The sequence below is a fragment of the Eutrema salsugineum genome, unplaced genomic scaffold (assembly GCF_000478725.1).
Source record: "Eutrema salsugineum unplaced genomic scaffold, Eutsalg1_0 scaffold_6, whole genome shotgun sequence".
NCBI lineage: Eukaryota > Viridiplantae > Streptophyta > Magnoliopsida > Brassicales > Brassicaceae > Eutrema > Eutrema salsugineum.
This window is the reverse complement of record NW_006256547.1, coordinates 3,786,900-3,799,770: the sequence shown is the minus strand read 5'-3', so window position 1 is coordinate 3,799,770 and position 12,871 is coordinate 3,786,900. Positions and strand designations below refer to the sequence as shown.

Here is a 12,871-nt window from a genome sequence, read left to right as displayed (position 1 = left end):
AAATGCAGAGCCTTTTGGTTGAATCCGATCAAAAAACAAAAAAAATAATGTATTTGATAACTGCATTTGGAAACCAAATAATTGTAGATTATATTCCCTTTCCTCGTCTCTAGGAGCAACGTAGCACTAAAATTTTAGCTATAATTTGAAATACCTCTCCTGTCCCCAAGAACTTAGACCCTTCTCATTCCTTATTCCTTCTCTAGTTTAGATCTTAATCAAGTTTAATATATAAAGTCCAATCTATTGAACTACTCACCCACATCAGCTCATTAGATTGAGCTGGTGTGCTAGTACTTCAATAGATTGGACAATATATATTAAACTTGACCAAGACATTTCTCCAAAAGAAAAGATAACAACAAAACCAACTAACTTGCCATCGGAGAATTTAATAATAGGTTTCTTCTAGATAAGATGGTTCCTGAAAGCATGGAACATCTTTGGGGAGAGAAGCAGTACGAAAGCTAGAATCGAGCCAAAGAACATCTTCACAATATAACTGAATACGTCCGATGACTCGCTATCTTCTGAGACCATTGCTTCCGCTGAAGGAAGCGATTCTATCACTGCATCAGCCAAATCGGTGATGAAGGACGCGGTGAGACCAAGCGCAGGGACACGCCCCCAGTTCTCTACCCCTGACTCCAGAGCTAATTCTCTATACTCCATGTCTATCTCTTCAAGAGTCTCAATGTGCTCACTCACAAAACTGAAATCCAAGGTAAGAAAAACAAATGAGAAAGACGAAATGGGTCAACAACTGTTAAGAGTCAAAAGACAATCATCAGACAGCTTCCATGTTTCTGATGATGGGAACTTGGGAAGCATCCTTTTCACAGCAAGAAAATCAGCTATGCGGATTATTATATGTTCTCTCACCTGACTGGAACGGCTAGTAGACTCTTAACGCCTTTCTTACCAAGGTCGACAAGAACCTCATCGGTGTATGGCTTCAGCCATTGAACAGGCCCAACACGACTCTGGAAAAGAAGGGATTTTTTGCTAGAATCAATTAGGGCTTGATATAAAGAGGTAATGCAAAGCAGCTTTTGTAATGGATGATGATATGACCAAACCTGGTATGCCAATTTATGGTCGTTAAGAACCCCTCGGGATTTAAGCTCATCCATTATCAAGTCAATACACTCTTCCATCTGTTTTTGGTATGGATCTCCGGCATTCTCTACGTAGCTGACTGGAACACCATGGGCACTGAAGAATATCATAACCTAAAGCATACATACATGGGACCAATAAAACTAGTGTTCGGGACTTCAACTTTATAAGGAAGGGGGTAAACCAGAAGGGAGAAATAACTATACCTCATTAGGATCAGAGAATTTTTGAAGCTCCTTCTCAATGAGGTCGGCCATGGAATTGACATAACCTCGCCTTTGGTACCAAGACTGTATGATAGCAACTGGCACTCCAGCCAGGTACGGATCTTTCCTGAATGATAATTCATGTCAAGGGCCGCTTGAGCAACTATAAGAAATATCCTGAAAACAGAACAATATACTATAAATATGCTTTGTGGCTTACACAAACCTGAATAAGTCTTGGAGAACGCGGATGCTTGAACCCGTCGTGGAGATAGAATACTGAGGGTATAATGGTAGGACAACAAGTCTTGTGATCTTGTCCTTCTTAATCTGGTTAAATGTAATTAGCATGATAAGTTAAACATAACAAGGACACAGTATCAAGCAACTACATCACAACCAGGAAGGAGCCTCTGATAATGGTTAAGTTGAGAGCAAAAGATCACTAGAATGTAAAAGTCACCTGCTGAACAGCCTCCTCAGTGAAAGGAAACCAATACCGCATTCCAACATAGACATTAGCAGAAATGTTCTTTGCTTCCAAGGCCATCCGAATTGCATCTGCTTGCTCATCGGTTATCTTACGCAAAGGAGAGCCACCACCAATTGCAGCATACCCTTCTTTTGATTTTGGGGCGCGAACCACAGAGATGAATTTCGCTATAGTCCCTTGGAGAAACTGAAATGGTCTGGGAAGACGTATAATATCCTGCAACGAAGCCAAGGTTAATCAATAAGCATTCCAAGATGGTTTTAAACTCAAAGTCTAACACGAGAGCAAAGTATAGATCCTCACTGGGTCGGCAAACAGATTATACAAGAAGGGTTGCACGTCATTAAGGGTTTCAGGGCCACCTAAGTTCAAAAGCAGGACACCGATCTTATCTTCTGCAACATGAGAACGGGTTTTAGCTGTCGCGTCATCATAAGAGCAGTCTCCAGAGACAGAACGGGCTTGCTCGAACACATTCGTCTTGAAACTCAATTTACGGTGCGTGATCGCGATAGACCCTTCAGGTTTCGGTTTGATGAATCCCCCAGATGCCTCTTTTGAATGGCATCGAACCAAAGACGATGAATTTCTCTGAGAACATGACCTGTACAGACACAATTGATAGCTATTTAGAAATTCTCCATCAAAATCGTCGTCCCTAGACTTATCAATCAGCAGGTATGATCAGTTTTCATGGCTAATCAAATCGAGCCTTTAGCAATAATTCTCGATCGTAATTCCCTAGAACAAAAGCAAATAGAGAATCCTAACCTCGGAAACCTGTAACCTCCAGGCTTCAGAAGAGGACGGAATCCAGCTGACAACGTCGTCGCCTCCATAGCTATAACTTCAAATCGATTAGGAAATTGCAAGAGAGATGGAGAAAGAGAGAGAGAGACGGAGGAAGCGAAATCGAATCTAGCAAGGAAGAATTGGATTGTGGGTTTAGGGTTTTGATTAGCCCTTTAAAGCGAGATTTTTTTCGAAGTTTGGCGAAAATGCGAAGAAGGTAGGTAAATGCAAAAATCACGACTTTTCCATTGGAGCAGACGAAGGCGTGTCTTTAAGTCAAAGTTGTTTATACGTTCCGGAACAAACAGTTTTAGACGGCTGCGTTTCGTTCTTTTCTTTCTGTTTACCGATTAGAACCAAAACCGAACCGGTCCATAACCGATACATCTTTGAATTTATTTATTATTTATTTTGCATTTACACCTACTCTCTATAGGTTTCTGACTGTGGGGGGATTGAGCTACGTGGCCGAACAACGGCCGCTTAACTAGTCAAAACAATTTGATACCGACAGATTCTAAAGAATATAGATGACCAAGTTATGAACCTAATCTCATACGGTTTGGTAAATGCAAATCCATAAATTCACAAAGGGACAAGATCAAGGATATTCAACTAGAAATTGCTTGAACCAGACATGCATCAACCATGGACTTAGGAAATCTTGGCAAAAACGTTTAAGAGTTCTCGTAAATTCACAAATGTTACTAGCTCAGCGGGTGTTTTCTTGGAACAAGTTGACCATATTAATATAAAGTTTACACTCAAAGTTCTTCAATAATTTATAGAGTATATTTTAAGTATTTTAATCATTGTATTAAAATATTCGGTAGCACACATGATCAAACATTTTCTTATAAAGGGCATGTTCTATAAGTAGAATGCTCTGTCAAACTAATGCCAGGATCAAAACTTGCCCTTTCAAGCGAAACTCGGGCAACATAATTCTTTATTCATTATATTAAATGCAGGTCAACGTATATTTACTATTATCATATAATACATACAATAATTGATTTTATTGAAATTTGGAACTCAAGTTGGTGACACGTAAACAGTAATAATGTTATCTATGGAAGGAAATCCAGTATAATATAAGATGGCTAAGCTCCAGATTCAAGAAAAGGCTTTTCATATTTCATATATTTTCTGAAAGATTCGTCTAATCAAGCTTAACAAATTCTAAGGATCTGCGATTCGATTAACGAAAGGTCTAACTTCTTAAAATAGTGACTTTGGTGAGATTATGGGTCATTGCTTCTCGTTGCCATCTTCCTCATCGGAGATTCACGAGGAGAATGATCACGGTGATGGAAATGCGGTGATACGTTATGGCGACGAGTTCGGTTTAGATCACGACCTTCCGGTTCACCGCCTCGGTTCGGTCTGCTCTATACAAGGAAGCAAAGCACTTAACCAAGATAATGCTATTCTTTATCTGGTAATTTATCTAGATATTTTGCTATTTTCTTCGTTTCCCATAGTATTTTTTTTTTTGGTTTATTCATTTGAGGAAAAACTAATTTTTGGATGAGACACTCGCTTGGGTTTATGGGTTGTAATAATAAATAAAGACCATGTGCAGGTTGAGATGAGATGATCCCAACTAATAACCAATTAGCAAGATCTATTCAGATGTCAATTTCTGCATTTGTATTTACATGCGAGAATATTTTTGAGATTCCTTTGATTTTGTTAAACACAAATAAAACATTTTTCAAAAAAAAATCTTGTGATTTCATAGTTTTTGTAAAGTGTTTGTTTACGTTTATTAAGTTAAAAATGAATTTTGGGTACGATCCTAATAATATTGGACTCCCTAAGCGTTAAACATAAAGTAAACGCAAATGTAATTTAAAAAAAATCGAATCGAAGCCTATGTTAAACCATTTTTTATCTGTTATATATATAATACTTGCGAAGTTAAAATTTAAGTAGAAAAGTGATTAATTTGGTATAAATTGGTTGATCTCATAGGGATACGGAACAGGGGATGCGGAGCTATGTGGAGTATTTGATGGGCACGGAAAAAATGGGCACATGGTGAGCAAAATGTTGAGGAATAGATTGCCATCACTTCTGTTAACACTAAAGAAGGAGCTAAACCAAGAATCTCATGTTTGTGAAGAAGAAGAAGAAGAAGAAACTCACAAGTGGGAAAAAGCTTGTTTTACTGCCTTCAGACTCATTGACAAAGAGCTTCTTCTCCAAGTCTTTGATTGCTCTTTCAGTGGCTCCACTTCTGTTGTTGCCATTACTCAGGTACAATTATTTCTCCATTTTTCCGCTAACATTAGAGGTTTTGAATGATGGCAGCCGACTAGGCCGCTCATTATGTGGCCGATGGACCGGACTAGTATTTCCTCTTCACCAAATATGTCTGCTGCTGGTTATATATATATATATATATATTGTTTAACTAGCTCTAGCTCATTCGATTGCTTTAGGGAGATGACCTCATGATAGCAAACCTAGGTGATTCAAGGGCAGTGTTGGGAACAATGACCGAAGATGGTGAGATCAGCGCAGTTCAGCTAACATCAGACCTAACACCTGATGTCCCTAGTATGCTTTTTTCACTCTCTCCTTGGCTAAGAATGGTTTGTGTCATGAGACGTTTGATGATACTTATTTAGCGACTTTCTAGCATCGCAGGTGAAGCAGAGAGGATTAGGATGTGCAAAGGTCGTGTTCACGCAATGAAAGGAGAACCGTCCAGCCAAAGGGTTTGGCTACCTAACCATGACATACCAGGATTAGCCATGTCAAGAGCTTTTGGAGACTTCAGGCTCAAAGACCACGGCGTTATTGCGGTTCCAGTGGTCTCTCACCATCGAATAACTTCTAAAGACCGATTCCTTGTACTCGCTACGGACGGGGTAAATGCACATATGATTCATATTTGGCTTACAATTTTCCGCTTCGAAATATTTTTACGTAAAAACCCTTGGTATTTTAATATTGTCCTTGCAGGTTTGGGATATGCTTAGCAATGAGGAAGTTGTATCGCTGATATGGAGTTCCGGCAAAAAGCAAGCTATGGCTGCTAAATTGGTGGCAGAGGCGGCTGAAGCTACTTGGAAGAAGAAGCTTAAATCTAAGAAGATTGATGATATTACAGTAATATGTCTTTTCTTACAGAACAAGGAACAACCAAGTTGTACTACATTTAAATTATAAGATATTACAGTATGATGCATGGTCGAAGCACATTTGTCGCACATACTGCCAAACCAAGCGCAAATCGTAGAAAAGTCCAATATACAGTATATTTACGTAATGCATGCAAGTGTTGACTGAAAATGGAAACTATTATTTTTAGGGCCAATCCTATATATTAAAGCCCCAACGCAGATAAATCTAAATGTTGCCTCATTCGTATATTTTTCTTATGAACAAGTGATTTTAATTCATGTTTGGATTTTATAAAATCACGAAAAGCATAACTATATATTAGTACACAAGTATCTATCTATCTTCCGTGGCCGTTCTAGTAGTTATTTCTAGATTTAATATTAAATATTTAATTTTTATATATATGAACAACAGTTAGTCGAGGGGCACTCCAAAATTGTGACGTGAATCAAATTAAAAAGCTAGACATGTGGAAAGAACTTAAAAAGAAGAGGACGAAGATAGATAGGGGTAAAGAACAAGAAAACAAATTTAACAAAGAGCAATCAATTAGCCAATATCTAAAGTATTTAACTGAAACAAGGACAGGCGTCAAAAAAAAAAAAAAAAAAAAAAAAAAAACTGAAACAAGGACATTTGACTAACATTATAATATATGACTTCTGAATTGTGGCCTTATTTTCAATTAATTATAATGTGGCCAAGAGCTTATGCTTTGGATGATTTAGGCAAGGGGCGGTGCTTGCGAGTCACTGAAAGATGTGTGTTCTCTAGATTTTATGGTTCAAAAAACAAGAATTGATCAATTGTTCGAGGGACTTAATCGTGATCCCACCAGAGAGATATAGTTAACCATGCTATTACATAATTTACGGCTTGGACAGAGGCTACTATGAAAATGATGAATTGGGACTTGGCGGGATTCTAATTTATAAGATTTTTTAAACTATTTTCCAAACTTTTTATATTAATAACTTTTCTTATTTTTTTAGTATTTTATTTCAGAACCGAATATCCACAAATATCATGATTTTTGGATGGTATACAAAGATCGGAAATCCGAAAGCCACATATCCAATCTGAATCCATCACGAATCTTCCAATCATTTAATAACGATTAAAAAAGCGACAAAGTTGGTTGGTTTTCGTTTTCTTTAATCTTTCGGAAACTCTGGTTTCATGTGATAAAGCATCGAGCGGCAAAATCAATAAGAAATGTTGTGATTGTAAGCGGTGAGGCTCGTGATGAGTGTGGCCTTGGATCAATATTGTAAATATTTTTTTTCTTCTTCACCATCGCATTGTTACACTAGATTGAACACTTGATCATATATATCTATAGAATTTTTCAATGTCTTTAATGGCGTCAATTTTAACTACAGTTAGTCCAACTTAAGAAGTTTTGAAAATCATCTACTACAAGGAATCTTGATGCTAGGTTTGCGATAACCTTCAATATATGCGCACTACATGAGTATCGACGATCGATTGAAGATGTGACACTCTGACACCATTCATATTCCTAAGTCATGTTCCCGACAATGACTATATGTTTCCTTTGTCCTACGAAGTAAGACAAGTTCAGTTACATTTTCGTCGGTTAAGCAAGCCACTTTAAAAAACAAAACAATAAATAAAACTAATATCAGTGAACATTGAGCTAAAGTAAGTGAACACACACGGGATTCATCTGACCTAGACCTCTCCCAAAATATCAAGACACTAAGACTAGAAAATGCATACATCACTCTTCTTAACAAAGGCTATATAAACCCTAGATTGGCACAAGGTTCCACACAACACAACACACATACATCTACAGATTAACAATGAAGCTTCTTATTGGGCTCGCCTTGGTTTTTTTATCAGCTGTTGCAACTTGCAAAGCTGATGAAGAAATTACTTGCGAAGAGAACCTCCCATTCACATGTAGCAACACTGATCGTTTAAACAGCAAAAGTTTCGGAAAAGACTTCATCTTTGGTGTAGCATCTTCTGCTTACCAGGCATGTAACAAATCACACATTGTGTTGCCAGACCCCACTTTTGAGTTTTGACGTATTATAAAAAATCACCATTCAAAAACACTAAAAATCCAACGTTGCATGGTCGTTTCTTTTTATTTCAGATCGAAGGAGGCAGAGGTCGTGGTGTTAACACTTGGGATGCATTCACTCACCGGTACCCAGGTATGTCGTTTAATTGGCATGTTTATATATATATATGAGAGCTAGGGCCTACGAATGTCGTTTATACACATGCCTCTATTTATACATTAGTAATGTCTTTGTAAACACTATCAGAGAAAGCCGGACCAGATTTGTCGAATGGAGACACTACTTGTGAGTCATATACGAGATGGCAGGTTAGTTCCTTAGTATATATTATCACTGGATTATCTATCAGCTACGTGTGGTATTGACATGCGATTGTATACGTAAAACTGCAGAAAGATATAGACATTATGGACGAACTCAACGCTACTGGCTACAGATTTTCTTTTGCGTGGTCAAGAATCCTTCCAAGTATGTACACATTATCGAATCATGTATATATGTGCCGTTGTATTTGATTATGATTGTTTGGAGAAGTAAATAAACGAATATATATACATGCATGAGCAGAAGGAAAGGTGAGTAGGGGAGTGAACCCAGGAGGTCTTAAATACTACCACGATCTCATAGATGGCCTCCTTGCAAAGAAGATAACGCCTTTCGTTACCTTATATCACTGGGACCTTCCTCAAACACTGCAAGATGAGTATGAAGGCTTCTTGGACCGCAGGGTCATGTATGTTCTTCATGCAATACTTCTTATGAAGAGAGATAAACAAAAACAAAAAACATATATAGGTCTGAATATCTGATTATATTGCATTGATGAAATGATTGTATAAATATGCGCAGTGATGATTTTAGAGATTATGCGGATCTATGTTTCAAGGAATTTGGTGGAAAGGTAAAGAACTGGATCACTATTAACCAGCTGTACACAGTGCCTACGAGAGGCTATGCAATCGGAACAGATGCACCGGGTCGATGTTCTCCTGCGGTTGATGACAGATGTTACGGAGGAAATTCTTCTACCGAACCCTATATCGTTGCACATAACCAGCTTCTTGCTCATGCTGCCGTGGTTGATCTTTACAGGACGAAATATAAGGTGAGTTCTCTCCGGTTGTGTAATCATCTCTAACATATCTGATTATATATAATTTAATCATATCATTGTGATCGTGACCACAGTTCCAAGGAGGGAAGATTGGTCCTGTGATGATTACTAGATGGTTTCTTCCATTTGATAAGAATGACCAGGCCAGCATAGACGCAACCGAGAGGATGAAAGAATTCTTCTTTGGATGGTACGTCTTGAACATTACAGTATTATAATTATACTACAAGAAAACATTATAATATATCTTGTATATATAAACTAATGTAAAAAAAAAAATACATGGATCAGGTTCATGGAGCCGCTAACAAAGGGTAGATACCCAGACATCATGAGGCAAATTGTGGGTAGTAGGCTTCCCAACTTCACGGAAGCAGAAGCAAGACTCGTTGCTGGTTCATATGATTTTCTTGGTCTCAACTATTACGTCACTCAATACGTCCAACCAAATAAGAACACCGTCGCTCCCGAAAAACACACTGCCATGATGGACGCAGGCGTAAAGCTCACATGTACCGCCACTCTATTTTCACTTAGTTTTTTTTTTTTTTTTGACAAAAATTTCAACTTAGCTACAACCTTTCTATATATATATATTCTTCCTTTCTATAAATAAATATATATATATTCTTTTCATTACAGCATATATACTTTGTGAGTGACGATCCGTTATTTCATCCTTATGTGTACAGATGATGATGTAAATGGTAAAATAATTGGTCCACTGGTATGTATGATCCACCCCCTAGTCTTTCATTCTCCTTTTTTTTTTTTTAAGCAAATTAACACCCATTAGTTCTTCTTCTTCTTTTTTTTTTTCTTATATATATAATAACTATTTGATCCCCTTTTTCAGTTTGCTGAAGACAAAACCGGTGGTAACAGCTATTATTACCCAAAAGGCATTTATTATACTATGGACCACTTCAAGACCAGATATGGTGACCCTTTAATCTATATCACCGAGAACGGTACGTACTTATCTCTTTCCATCTATATATAGTACTTTTACATGTAAACTGTATTTTAACATATGACTGTTCAACTCAAAATATTTTTTCATGTACAATATGAATGTTTAATTATAGGAATTAGTACTCCTAGTGAAGAACCCCGTGAGCAGGCTGTTGCCGATTCCTCGCGGATAGATTATCTCTGCAGTCATCTCTGTTTTCTCCGTAAGGTCATCAAGTAAGTGGAAGCTACTATATATGATACTTACATATATGATCATCATCATCAATATCGTAGGACTTTATATGATGAGATAATGATGACTGTTCTTGTTTTTCAGGGAGAAGGGTGTCAACGTGAAAGGATACTTTGCATGGGCTCTTGGTGATAACTATGAATTCTGCAAAGGTTTTACCGTCAGATTCGGACTCAGTTACGTTAATTGGACAGACCTCGATGATAGAAACCTCAAGGATTCTGGCAAATGGTTCCAGAGGTTCATTAACGTTACCACCATCAAACCTCCAGCTGCCAAACAAGACTCCCTTCGCTCAAGCCTCTCCTTCCAGAACAAGATGCTCGCAGATGCATGAAACACTCTTTTTCCACGTCAACATGTCTCACTCTTTTTCTACTGTGCTCCATAGATAAGGAGCTTCTTCCACCTATGCTGTACTCTAAATAAAACAAATTCCCAATAAAGAAATGATCAATATATTAATGAATAATTTACTTTTATTTACTACTAGGACATTATGTCAAGCCAAGGTATATGGGAGAAAAACAACCCCAAATTACAAATAACGAACCAACCTGGCAAGCTGAATTTTCCTCTATATTTTTTATTTTAACATCCCCCACACACACACCCCACAAATATAAACCCGTAAACCGGTTAAATGTAACAGGAAAATAAAGGACGGAATAACTTAAAATTCACTTATTAATTTAATAAGTTCAGCTATATGTATACATATATATTTTTTTGGGGGAGTTCAAGTATACATACACTTTTAATACACCCAAGTTATATCCAATAAAGTAAACTGTATGTATAACCAAACCTAATATTGCAAACTCAAAAACTAGACCAAAGAGGCAAAGACGACGTATCATACTTAATTAGCTCAAACAGTGAAACCAAATCAAATTACATATGTTTTTTTTTTACTTTTCTTTTCGTTCAAACAGCGAACCCATCGTGGTGTACCCTAATTAGCGGTTGACTGTTTGTTTGATTTGCGTTTCTAAGTTTTTTTTTATGTTTTGTGCGTGTTTTCTTCAAATAAGTCCACAGCCTTTAAGATTTTTAAAAACTTAATTATTTTCCCATCACAAACATAAACACCAATGACCAAACACAAATGATTGAGAATTATCCTAATTAATTTTGGTATATGCGTATAGTTTTGCAAAAAAAAAAAATAATAAATAAGAATTCAAAATGTCTTATACTTATATAAATTTTTAGTTTTTTTTCACTATATTTAAAAAATAAAACACAACAACAGAATCAGAAACGAGCTTTTGAATCATATCATTTTTAGTTTATATATATATATATATATATATATATAACCACACAAAATAGTAATATGTTTTCAAGATGGTTTCATATTTTAAGGAGATAAATTTCAGTTGAAAATACTAAAACTTAATTAAACCGTACACCTGAGATCTTAAAAACTAGACCTTAACCTGAAATCATAATCTCAATCTCAATTAAGCCCAAAAACTAAACTCTAAATCTAAAATGTGATATTTACATGATATGTACTCTATATAAACCAATGCTTCTGTATAAATCGATGCATTGTCTTTCAACATCTTAATACATAAACCCTATAAAGGTGAGGTTCATTTTGTCCATTTTGTTAAATTAGTATTGTTGTATCATAGCCAGAAGTATATGACTGCTAGTTTTTATGTTTTTTTTTTTTTATGGTCATTTTTCCTAATTTCACATTTAAATATAAATAAGCAAAACGAAAAAAAAAAATCAATGACTGAGGAAGATTATTGTTTTGCAGATGATAAATCACCTCCAGTACTTAACTAATTACTTAACGACGAATTTAATAAACAAATAAACGTGTTTTTTCATGCCCTTTTTTGTCTTTTGGAGTCTCCGGTTTCATGTGATAAAATCATCGAGCGGCCAAAAATCAATATAATATGCTGTGACTGTGAGAGCCTGAGAGGCGAGGCTCGTGACGAGTGACACATTGGATCAATATTGTACTTGTTTTTTCTTCTTCATCAACACATTGTTACACTAGATTGAACACGATTATATAGCTATAGAATTTTTCAATGATTGGAGTCAATTATAACTACAAGTCCAACTTAAGAGGGTTTGAACATCATCTACTACAAGGAATCTTGATGCATGTTGTTCTAGTTTTACGCAAACCTTCGACAAATGCTGCACTGCATCACTGTCGACGTTCGAATGAAGATGTGATACCATTCGTATTCCAAGTCGTGTTCCCCATAAGGAACACATGTGCTTAAAAAGAGGTAGTTGCATTAGATAACAACAGAAATGATGATAACAAGTAAATGATAATATATTTCTTTATTTTGTCTAAAGAAGAGAGACAAGTCAAATTACATTTTCGTCGGTTTTGTTTTATGTCATTTACGGTATTCGTAAATTGTTTTATGTTACTTGTTATTTCTGTATGTGTGGAAATCTTATTTTTATCGAGCTGACTTCTATTTTCATCATATAAAACTATGATCTATTATCTTGGGGTTCTATCGTTTTAAAAATTCGATATCATATATATATTCATTTACGAAAGAAACCAAATGATTATATTTCTAAAAGTACAACAATCAAATCAATAAAATAACACGTTAAACTTCATCCCATATTTTTCTCGATGCCTTTTCTGTTATTTGCTTCTACATCAACCTACGAATTAAACTCTAGAGAAGATAGTATTCAACCATTCACAATTCAGATTAAGAATGCAACATTTTTTCTTCAATTAAA

The 12,871-nt window shown here is 36.2% G+C and overlaps 3 protein-coding genes across 3 annotated transcripts; 2 read left to right on the top strand and 1 right to left on the bottom strand.

Moving 5' to 3' along the window:
* Window positions 1-34: 34 nt before the first annotated feature.
* On the bottom strand, window positions 35-2,826 carry LOC18013014 (ferrochelatase-1, chloroplastic/mitochondrial). The gene is made up of 8 exons (XM_006394788.2): window positions 2,590-2,826; window positions 2,122-2,422; window positions 1,789-2,034; window positions 1,552-1,655; window positions 1,326-1,452; window positions 1,080-1,232; window positions 883-983; window positions 35-712 (listed from the first exon to the last, which is right to left on the bottom strand). The coding sequence occupies exons 1-8, from the start codon at window positions 2,655-2,657 to the stop codon at window positions 409-411; spliced, it is 1,404 nt and encodes a 467-aa protein (XP_006394850.1). The 5' UTR covers window positions 2,658-2,826; the 3' UTR covers window positions 35-408.
* A 907-nt stretch (window positions 2,827-3,733) lies between these two features.
* Window positions 3,734-5,790, top strand: LOC18012281 (probable protein phosphatase 2C 72). Its single transcript, XM_006394787.2, has 5 exons — window positions 3,734-4,051; window positions 4,588-4,872; window positions 5,058-5,175; window positions 5,266-5,489; window positions 5,584-5,790. Exons 1-5 carry the CDS (start codon window positions 3,857-3,859, stop codon window positions 5,788-5,790), a joined length of 1,029 nt encoding a protein of 342 aa, XP_006394849.1. The 5' UTR covers window positions 3,734-3,856.
* Window positions 5,791-7,539: 1,749 nt separating this feature from the next.
* Window positions 7,540-10,612, top strand: LOC18012295 (myrosinase). The gene is made up of 12 exons (XM_006394786.2): window positions 7,540-7,751; window positions 7,874-7,934; window positions 8,049-8,110; window positions 8,195-8,270; window positions 8,370-8,535; window positions 8,652-8,907; window positions 8,991-9,106; window positions 9,208-9,428; window positions 9,609-9,643; window positions 9,773-9,887; window positions 10,005-10,107; window positions 10,211-10,612. Exons 1-12 carry the CDS (start codon window positions 7,575-7,577, stop codon window positions 10,461-10,463), a joined length of 1,641 nt encoding a protein of 546 aa, XP_006394848.1. The 5' UTR covers window positions 7,540-7,574; the 3' UTR covers window positions 10,464-10,612.
* Window positions 10,613-12,871: the final 2,259 nt, after the last annotated feature.

What these genes read in the sequence shown, in the direction of transcription:
- LOC18013014 (XM_006394788.2), bottom strand. Translation starts at nt 2,657, where the DNA reads ATGGAGGCGACGACGTTGTCAGCTGGATTCCGTCCTCTTCTGAAGCCT. An exon ending in GTTCTCCAAGACTTATTCAG is followed by an intron (nt 1,453 to 1,551) that starts GTTTGTGTAAGC and finishes ATTATCATTCAG; the next exon opens with GAAAGATCCGTACCTGGCTG. An exon ending in CTACTAGCCGTTCCAGTCAG is followed by an intron (nt 713 to 882) that starts GTGAGAGAACAT and finishes CTTGGATTTCAG; the next exon opens with TTTTGTGAGTGAGCACATTG.
- LOC18012281 (XM_006394787.2), top strand. Translation starts at nt 3,857, where the DNA reads ATGGGTCATTGCTTCTCGTTGCCATCTTCCTCATCGGAGATTCACGAG. An exon ending in CTGTTGTTGCCATTACTCAG is followed by an intron (nt 4,873 to 5,057) that starts GTACAATTATTT and finishes CGATTGCTTTAG; the next exon opens with GGAGATGACCTCATGATAGC. An exon ending in CCTAACACCTGATGTCCCTA is followed by an intron (nt 5,176 to 5,265) that starts GTATGCTTTTTT and finishes CTAGCATCGCAG; the next exon opens with GTGAAGCAGAGAGGATTAGG.
- LOC18012295 (XM_006394786.2), top strand. Translation starts at nt 7,575, where the DNA reads ATGAAGCTTCTTATTGGGCTCGCCTTGGTTTTTTTATCAGCTGTTGCA. An exon ending in AAAGAATTCTTCTTTGGATG is followed by an intron (nt 9,107 to 9,207) that starts GTACGTCTTGAA and finishes TACATGGATCAG; the next exon opens with GTTCATGGAGCCGCTAACAA. An exon ending in AATCTATATCACCGAGAACG is followed by an intron (nt 9,888 to 10,004) that starts GTACGTACTTAT and finishes GTTTAATTATAG; the next exon opens with GAATTAGTACTCCTAGTGAA.